Raw genomic sequence first — 10,221 nt, 5'->3', positions numbered from 1 at the left:
AAAGTGTCGATCCATATATAAAAGGTGTCGATCCCAGAAACATCGAAACCCATAAGTATAATGTAATAGGTAATTTTTCAATCTAACCGGTATAAGTATACTGGATTTATGAGAGAATAGGTGTAATATATGTATCGACACTTTTTAATTTTGTGTCGATACTATTGGTCCAGAATGAATGGTAAACAGGGTGCAACCATAAAGTGTCGATCCATATATAAAAGGTGTCGATCCCAGAAACATCGAAACCCATAAGTATAATGTAATAGGTAATTTTTCAATCTAACCGGTATAAGTATACCGGATTTATGAGAGAATAGGTGTAATATATGTATCGACACTTTTTAATTTTGTGTCGATACTATTGGTCCAGAATGAATGGCAAACAGGGTGCAACCATAAAGTGTCGATCCATATATAAAAGGTGTCGATCCCAAAAACATCGAAACCCATAAGTATAATGTAATAGGTAATTTTTTAATCTAACCGGTATAAGTATACCGGATTTATGAGAGAATAGGTGTAATATATGTATCGACACTTTTTAATTTTGTGTCGATATTATTTTTAAATATCGAGTGTTTTTCCATCGTTCATTATATTATATATATTATACAAACTCTAAATCAACAAACCCTAAACTTTTACTAAAGGCAAGCAGGCAGAAGAGAACTCTTCCTATCCGAAGAATACTAGCGTTATCATAACAGTGACAATCAGATATTCAGGTAAATGTATCGATATTTTTTGGGTTTGATTGATTTCTATATTGGAGTTTTTTTCCTGAATGTTTGTGTTCCAATTGTAATAGAATCCAACCAAAATGGCTCCAAAACGTCAGCGTCAGAAGCACGATCTTTCTCAAAGCTCTTCTCAACCCAGTTCTTCTCAACCACAACCTCCTTCTGAAACAAACGATTCTTCTGAGGAAATCAGGTCCTTCAAAACTCTGAACTTTAGAACCGATATGGAGAAACAAAGATGGCAGACGAGTTTTAAAGTAAGGAAGATTCGTCTCGAACGTGTCATTGACCTGGGTTTCTTGTTTGATGATAAATATGCATTTAGTTTTAAATCCACATTTAAATCTTGGGATTGGCTTGAATTCTTTGGTGTAGAACCAAAATATTACCCCAACCTAGTTAGAGTCTTCTACAACAATGCTTCCTTACAGCACGAGCCTAATAAGACTAATATAATAGGAATTAATACACATGTCATGGGGAAGGATATATATATATATCTCCGGAAACTATTGCGGAGGGTTTAGGTGTAGCGAATAAAGGGGATTCAGATGAAAATGATGTAGATTGGTCTACAATTAAACGGGCTGCTAGAAATATCCCAATTCACCTAGATGTAGAGTCGAGAGTGTTTCACAAAATGCTCACATGGTATATCCGGCCTAGTGGGGGAAAACATTCAACGCTTTGAGACAACGATTATTGGTGGATAGCAAAGTATAAATCCAAATCCAAAACGGCTCCAAACATTGCTAAACTCATATTTAATACAATTATATATATGGTCACAAAGGGAGCAACAATTTCAACTTCACTACTATATGGATGTGTCATCACCCATCTGTTGAAGAAGAAAGAAGTTGATTTTTCGCATGACGCCCCTGTTCGATTAACCCGCAAGATTGACATGTTATTTATTAAAAAAGCGGGATATGATTTTGTTGAAAAACTCGGTTGGAAGCGTGTCAAGGAGGTCGGATTAGATCAAGAGAGGGAGGAAATGGACCCCATTGGCCATGAAGAAGAGCAACCAATTGGAGACGCAATGATGGAAGAAACTCCAGAAGCTCCAGTTGCAGAGGATGTCACAATTAAGACCGTGATGGAATACATGGTAAATTTTGGGGAACATATTGATTCCCTTGTGAGTAGAATGCGAGCCAATATTTCATCATTGCGCGATGAAGTCTCCATGTTGCGTGACGAATTACGTCAACGACATCAAACGAGTTAGGTAATTCAACCCTAATTCATTATTTATGTTTATAAGCATTTACACGTTCTGAATTGTATTGTATTTTCTTTTAACAGGTGTGGACAACCAAGCGGTCAATGAAGATGAACCTGACGATGAAGATGACGATGAAGATGACGATGATGATGATTATGATGATGATGATCCAAACAATTATATTGTGTCTGCAACGCCGCCTTCAAGAAAACTTTTAATTTTTGATCTCAATGGTGTCCTTGCCTACATCCCAAGACTTCCTGCAGGTTTTAATTCTATTCTTTTGTATCCATTATTTTAACATAAAAGCGTATAACTTTAATCTCATTTTCTTCATGTTGTAGATGTTGTCCTCAGAACAGGATTATTTGAATTTATGCAATTTTGTGTTGACAATTTTGTTGTTGCCCTTTGGTCTTCAAAGATGAGGTTAGAACAACAAAATTCTTGTGTCTTCACATTCCCTTCCACATCAAGCCGTGTTGTTCCCTTACGTGCACTAAACCCATGTTCCCGTGCGAATCCCTTGTAAAAGTACCATGCTTGATCACGTGAACAAAAGAGCTGACCAACCAATCTGTCAGATTCATCAACATTATGTACTTCATGGCATTCCTCGGTTGGCTTAACATTGTCTACATCAGTATGATCCATGGCAAAAATTTTGTTGTGCAAGTTCAGTTGTCCCAGAGTTGATGGAGATGTAAGCAAAGGTTCATTTTGAACATGTTTCAGTCGTGCTGCTTTCAATAGGATGTGGTATTGGTAATGGTAGTTAAAGGGTGGGTACAATAATAAATTCGCAGTACATATTTAGGTATGTACAATAACTACCTAAATATGTGTCAATACATTTTCTACCTAAACATATTGTTAAATTTAAATTCTAAATAATATTTTATAAAATATCAAAACAATCAAATAATTTTTTGTGTAAATGAAATTATTAAATTAATATTGTTGGTGGAAAACATGAAACACTATTAAAAAAATTGAAACATAAATTACATAACTTTTAAAAAAGTATGGATCCTTTTTATAAAAAGTATGGACACTTTCAACATATCAGGTAAATTTTACCTTTTTTAAAACAGAATAAGTTATATCGTCAATAAAGTGTCGATACTTTATAAAAATATATCGATCCATAACAATATAACAGGTAAAAATATGACAAAACCGGTCTCGAAATGACAAAACAGGTAAAGCGCTACCGGTTATGTTGAAAGTGTCGATAATTTATTATACGTATCGACACTTTTGGAATTTAAAAGAGAAGAGTTATAGCGCCAATAAAGTGTCGATACTTTATAAAAATGTATCGGTCCATAACAATATAACATGTAAAAATATGACAAAACCGGTCTCGAAATGACAAAACAGGTAAAGCGCTACCGGTTATGTTGAAAGTGTCGATAATTTATTATAAGTATCGACACTTTTGGAATTTAAAAGAGAAGAGTTATAGCGCCAATAAAGTGTCGATATTTTATAAAAATGTATCGATCCATAACAATATAACAGGTAAAAATATGACAAAACCGATCTCAAAATGACAAAACAGGTAAAGCGCTACCGGTTATGTTGAAAGTGTCGATAATTTATTATAAGTATCTACACTTTTGAAATTTAAAAGAGAATAATTTATAGCGCCAATAAAGTTTCGATACTTTATAAAAATGTATTGATCCATAACAATATAACAGGTAAAAATATGACAAAACCGGTCTCGAAATGACAAATCAGGTAAAGCGCTACCGGTTATGTTGAAAGTGTCGATAATTTATTATACGTATCAACACTTTTGGAATTTAAAAGAGAAGAGTTATAGCGCCAATAAAGTGTCGATACTTTATAAAAATTTATCGATCCATAACAATATAACATGTAAAAATATGAAAAAACCGGTCTCGAAATGACAAAACAGGTAAAGCGCTACCGGTTATGTTGAAAGTGTCGATAATTTATTATAAGTATCGAATTTTGGAATTAATAAGAGATGAAGTTATAGCGCCAATAACGTGTCGATACTTTATAAAAATGTATCGATCCATAACAATATAACATGTAAAAATATGACAAAACCGGTCTCGAAATGACAAAACAGGTAAAGCGCTACCGGTTATGTTGAAAGTGTCGATAATTTATTATAAGTATCGACACTTTTGAAATTTAAAAGAGAAGAAGTTATAGCGCCAATAAAGTGTCGATACTTGATAAAAATGTATCGATCCATAACAATATAACAAGTAATAATATGAAAAAACCGATCTCGAAATGATAAAACAGGTAAAAAAAGCGCTACCGGTTATGTTGAAAGTGTCGATAATTTATTATAAGTATAGACACTTTTGGAATTTAAAAGAGAAGAAGTTATAGCGCCAATAAAGTGTCGATACTTTATAAAAATGTATCGATCCATAACAATATAACAGGTAAAAATATGATAAAATCGGTCTCGAAATGAAAAAACAGGTAAAGCGCTACCGGATATGTTGAAAGTGTCGATAATTTATTATAAGTATCGACACTTTTGGAATTAATAAGAGAAGAAGTTATAGCGCCAATAAAGTGTCGATACTTTATAAAAATATATCGATCTATAATAATATAACATATAAAAATATGATAAAATTGGTCTATAAATGACAAAAGGTGAACGCATATAGTGTCGATACATTTATAAAAAGTATCGATCCAAAAATATCGAAACCGATAATTATAATGTAATAAGTAAATTTGCAATGTTGCCGGTATAAATATACCGATTTACTTATAAAATAGGTCAATATAAGCGCTACCTATTACATTATATAAGCGCTACCTAATATGTTATTGTACTTGATAATATTTCCGGTTAAATACCTATTTTATTATATAAGCGCTATCTATTACATTATATAAGCGTTACCTAATATGTTATTGTACTTGATAATATTTCCGGTTAAATAATATAACATAATCGATCTAAATTTTAACTGATCACTTATTTAACCGATCACACCGTATATTAATCGTTTTTTAAAAGCGCCGCACAGCAAAACTACACCGTATATACCACATTTAAGTCCATTCAATGTTTGCAACTGCCCGCACCTGTCGTTTCGCCCTATAAATAAGGGGAGATTCTCAACACTTGAGATCACGTACCAAGGAAAAACACCATTTTATCTTATATAAAAAGACAAGTATGGAAAAGTGGAGTGTTGTTATGGTTGTCCTTGCTCTACTTGTAACTCACGGTACTGCAAGAAATGTGCCGACTGGAGCTGGTTTAGAAGACCAAAAGACTTCCTGACGTACGGTGGAGTTGGCGGTGTCTCTGGTATCGGCTCTAATGGCTTGCCATTCGGTGGATTCGGAGGCCTCGGCGGTGGAAATGGGCTTGATGGAAATGGTGGTCTAGGTGGACTCGGTGGTGGCAGCGGCTTAGGTAGCATTCCTGGCAGTGGTGCGAGTGTAGTAGGAGTTGGAGGTGGTGCAGGTGGAGGGAGCAGTGGTGCCCTACCCTTTCCCTGAAAATAACGGCAGGGATTAGCATAAGTAATTAATAGTTAAGTTGGTTCTAGAGTATGTTACTAAATACATGCTTAGAGTTTGTTGTGTTTGAGATTGAGATTCGGCAAGTTATGTTGTTTTATTTAGTGATCTTGTCCTTGCTTTGTGTTACGTAATGGCAACAAATAAAAAAAAAAACTTGTATTTTTTGAACATGATACCTTAAAGAATGACAACAATTCTTTTATTATTAAAGTCACTAGAGTTCGTGATTTTTTTTTAAATATGTGACGTTTAGTTTATTATGATGTGTAGATTTATATATTAATATATATATATATATATATATATATATATATATATTTAAAAAAATAGATCTAAATTTTACTTAAATTAAAATTTTTAAAATAAAATTGATCCGTCCGAGTCAGATCAACTCAGAACACTATAAATCCAAATATATCTTATATCTCAAATATCCCCAAGTCGAAGAAGTGATATAGAGGAGTAGGTTGACACAACATCGAATCGATATCTCCCACCGTTGAACTTCATATGCTGATATCACCTCAAGCCAATACATTGAGTGCAATTAAATCAAGAAAAACTCATATGGTATTGTAAATAACTTATTAAAAATGAACTCAACAATCAACAATAAATTAATCTAATAAAATAAAACATTATATTCTATAAACAAAACTAATATGAATCTACACGAATCAACACACGTTGAAGGAATCGTTGTTGTTCCTAGAGATCGTGGGTTCAAGCACCAACGACTGCAAGGGTGATTAAACATTCATTATTAAATGGTTGAAAGTATTTAGAATAGATACTACTTTGTAATCACCTATAGCTTAATAAAATAATAATAATAATATGAATCTCAAACACATTTTTTATTATTTCAAACTATCAAAATAAAAATCAGTCATGAAAGTGTACATGAATCGTACAATAAATATAATACCTCAAAATTTGAATCTTTAATTTTTATCTTCAAAAATTGGCACATATATTCTATAGAGACGGTGACTCTCAGTTTTCTAAGATGAAATGTTAGAAAAGTTAACTCGTGTAATTTAGAGATCATAATCCTAATAAATAACTCGCACAATGATAATCCTAATAAATAACCTGACACAATAAATTTAATTTATAATCAGTCCATCATCGATTAGAAATTCGTTATTTGAGTATCTACACGTATTTGATTCATACTTTATTTAATTATTGAAGTCCAATTAATTTTAATCGTATTAAATCACTTTAATAAAGACTAACTCTTTTATGATTGTAAATAACATACAATTATTTACTTATTATGTATGTCATATCCATATAATCCAATAATCTCTCACTTAAACAACATATGTACATATACTTATCACTTTATAATTGTATGTCATCATAATCTTACGAACTTAAAAATTTTATTATTATGAAAGATATATCAAACAATCGATATATAATCTCTCATAAATTTGATTAATTAAATTGATAATATTGTAAATAAAAAAAACACTTTGATCTAAATGGTGATGTACACTAGTCAGACAGCTTAGGAATATGAATATTATGGAGTTAGAATGGTAGATTTCTATGTGGCAAAGACATACTATTGTTCAACTACAACCCACAGCTGTAACATATTAAAAGAATTCAACTAAACAATTTATTACCACCAAAACTAATTTACTTTTCCAACATACTAATTTATATACAATTATAGGAACTACCGAACTTCAAATGATTAAATGAGAAAAAAAAAAGAAAAAAAATTGAGGACTCTCGAAAAATAAAGTTTATGAACTCATCAAGTGACCTCACTGGTAAAAAAAGGTTATTCTTCTTAGAGGTTCTAGATTCGAGCAGTTGTATCTGTAGGTTATGTGAGCATTATCAGTAGGTTAAAAATATTATGAGCATATACTACCTTATAATTACCTCATACTACTAAAAATAAATAAAGCTGATGGAAAAAGGCACCAAATGCTTAGCGTTAACATTGAATTATCTCAACGCCGTTCCCATCAATCTAGCTAATCGCCCTATAAAAGGAGTTCATCATCAACACATGCATCATCAACAAAAGCAAAACATCATAGAGAGTGTCCAATATAGTAAACAGAGTTGATATGGCCAAGTATTGCAATGTTGTGCTTATTCTTGCTCTAGCAGTGATGGTTCAAGCAACCGCAAGGAATGTGCCTAACGATGCTGCTGGTCTCAATGACCAAAAGAACTTCCTCACGTACGGTGGCGTTGGAGGCTACTCTGGCATTGGAGCGAATGGCATGCCGATTGGTGGTGTTGGGAGTGCTGGAGGTGTGACTAACCTTGATGGTACAGGTGGGACTGGCGGCGTATTAGGCGTTGGGTTTGGAAGTGGTGCTGGCTCCGGCGCCGGTGTCGGAGTTGGAGGTGGTGTAGGTGGTACTGGTGCTGGCATTGAAAGTGCGCCTGGTTCCATCCATTTTCCTTGAACTTCGTTGGGGTTTAACTTGTGTTAGAGTAATATTATAGTTGCTCTAGAGTGTGTGGCATGTTTAAGATTGTAGTAATGCTTGTTGGATGTTGAGATGTTATCGTCCTTTATTTTCTTATGTAGCAATGCATCATGTCTTTTGCTTTGTCGGCCGTTGTTCCATTTTTGTTGTCACTTTTCATACATAATTGATTTTGGCAAATTAAACACATATATATTAAATCATACATAAGTTAATCAACGACACTCGTGCATGGGAGGAAGTTCGAGTGATGTTGTCGTTTTTATCTAGACTAGATAGTCCTAAATCTTTAAGATTAATTAGCAAAAGTTTCAACTAAATTTCCTATTGTGTCAAATTAAGCACTACAAGAAGCCTTGGTCTTCCCTGTTTGATTGGTGACCTCCACTGAATCCACTTACTCTAAGAATGGAGGAGAACATCACTGATAACAATTTCATCTTTAATGATCAATTTCAACATAATCTCCCAATTTTATTATAAACCCTCATTTAGATTCAATTTAGGATTTCAAATCTTGAAATTGAGATTATCAATAGAAAGTTTGTAAAATGAAGATTTCAATTATGTATTTATCTTTCAATTTGAGTGAGAGAAAGAGCTTGAAGAGAGAAAATATGGATGTAAGCTTCAAATGTACTTTAATGGTGATTTTGACGTGAAGACGAAAGAAAAAGGCGTACCTAGTAACCTTATAATAATACAGTTGAGGTAGGAAACTCTTCTCAAGGGGTTTGTTATTTTAGCCCAAGTTAAGAGTTACAGAAATTATGATAAAATTGTATAAAATGACACCTAAGTAGTTTATTCATCATTTTAGAAAATAGTGAAATTCCATGGTTAGTCCATTTTTTTCTCTTTTTTAATCTAATCATTGCATTGTTTAATTACCTAAGTTTCCCTTTTTTTAATAGTCACCATATTCTCAACAGTCTTAATATAGTTTACTAAATTTCATGGCGTCTCGACTCTTTGAATCAGTGTTAGAGAGATCCTTTAGCTGGGAAACGAATGTTTTTCAATAGTCTTGGTCGGATCACAAAAGCACTTGATAGAAAGAGGAGACATCTTCGCCTTCATAAAAACAATAAAGGGTTCCTCTTATGAGGACAAAAATATCTTAATACTCGTTATACATAATAGAACAACTCTTATTACTGGAACAGACACAACTCAACACCTTAAATTGATTCCATAAATAGTAAACTTATGAAAAACGCACTTTTGATCTATAAGTTAAATTTTAAAACAAATTTATTAAACGAATAGAATTTAAAAGTAAAAACATATTTAAAACGACGGTTTTAAACCAACTACAAAAATTGAATTCTCTAATTTTTCCAATTCAATTTTCCATTTAAAAGCAAAATTATTCTTTTACTCTTATTGTAATACATGTACTCCACGCCTTTGTCTAGAATTTTTTTTATAAAACTTAATTGATTTTATAAATTATATATTAAGTATATACTAACTAGCTTTGCCCAAAAACAAAATTTTTCAAATTCATTTTATATTTTTATTATGATTACATGTGTCATATATATTTTTTATAATTTTATTTGATATATTAAAATATTAATAAATTTAAAATAATTTAAATTAATATATTTTTCATTTGCAATATAATGTCTAAAACATACATTTTATCTTATTAAAAGTACTTTTAGATAACAATACCAAACACTAAAATCTTTGTTTTTCAAAATACTTTCTAATTTTTAAATGCATTTTTCAAAAGGATCTTGCGAGGAAAAAGATTTGGTGAAAAATCATATAAAAGAAAAGGCATGAAATCAAATAGTGAGATAAAGTCGCTTAGGGTTTAGGGTTTGGGTGGTACCGAAAAATCCAAGATGATGCTCAACTCAACTAATGGATAGCCCATTAATTGATTTCCTTAAGCAAAGCAGAAGCAGTATCTTGTCACTATTTATGATACAACTCAGAAATTAAGGCAATAATACCAGAAACCATGAAATGAACAAAACTTGCACATTCATTACAAAATGATAATGATATGGTTGAGCTTAGCACATCTTGATTGCAACACTAACAACCTTGACCATGAATCACCGCTATTTTATGAAATGATGGGAGACAAAGTGATTGGAACAAGAAACAGCAACCAGAAGAAAAACAATAATGAATTACTCCATGAATATGGGGCATAACAAAGTTCTCGACCATCAACTCGAACACCCCCGTCTATTACCCTAAAAATATTTTCATCAGC

General features: G+C 32.3%; 1 protein-coding gene across 1 annotated transcript; it reads left to right on the top strand.

Moving 5' to 3' along the window:
• Nucleotides 1–7,575: 7,575 nt before the first annotated feature.
• Nucleotides 7,576–8,108, top strand: LOC120120495 (glycine-rich protein 5-like). Its single transcript, XM_039140136.1, has one exon. It carries the CDS (start codon nucleotides 7,614–7,616, stop codon nucleotides 7,959–7,961), a length of 348 nt encoding a protein of 115 aa, XP_038996067.1. The 5' UTR covers nucleotides 7,576–7,613; the 3' UTR covers nucleotides 7,962–8,108.
• Nucleotides 8,109–10,221: the final 2,113 nt, after the last annotated feature.

Source organism: Hibiscus syriacus, unplaced genomic scaffold (genome assembly GCF_006381635.1).
Source record: "Hibiscus syriacus cultivar Baekdansim isolate YM2019G1 unplaced genomic scaffold, ASM638163v2 tig00110339_pilon, whole genome shotgun sequence".
NCBI classification, from domain to species: domain Eukaryota; kingdom Viridiplantae; phylum Streptophyta; class Magnoliopsida; order Malvales; family Malvaceae; genus Hibiscus; species Hibiscus syriacus.
This window is presented reverse-complemented; position numbering and strand designations above follow the sequence as displayed.

Bases quoted from the DNA above. Each gene is read 5' to 3' on its own strand.
- LOC120120495 (XM_039140136.1), top strand. From the start codon at position 7,614: ATGGCCAAGTATTGCAATGTTGTGCTTATTCTTGCTCTAGCAGTGATG.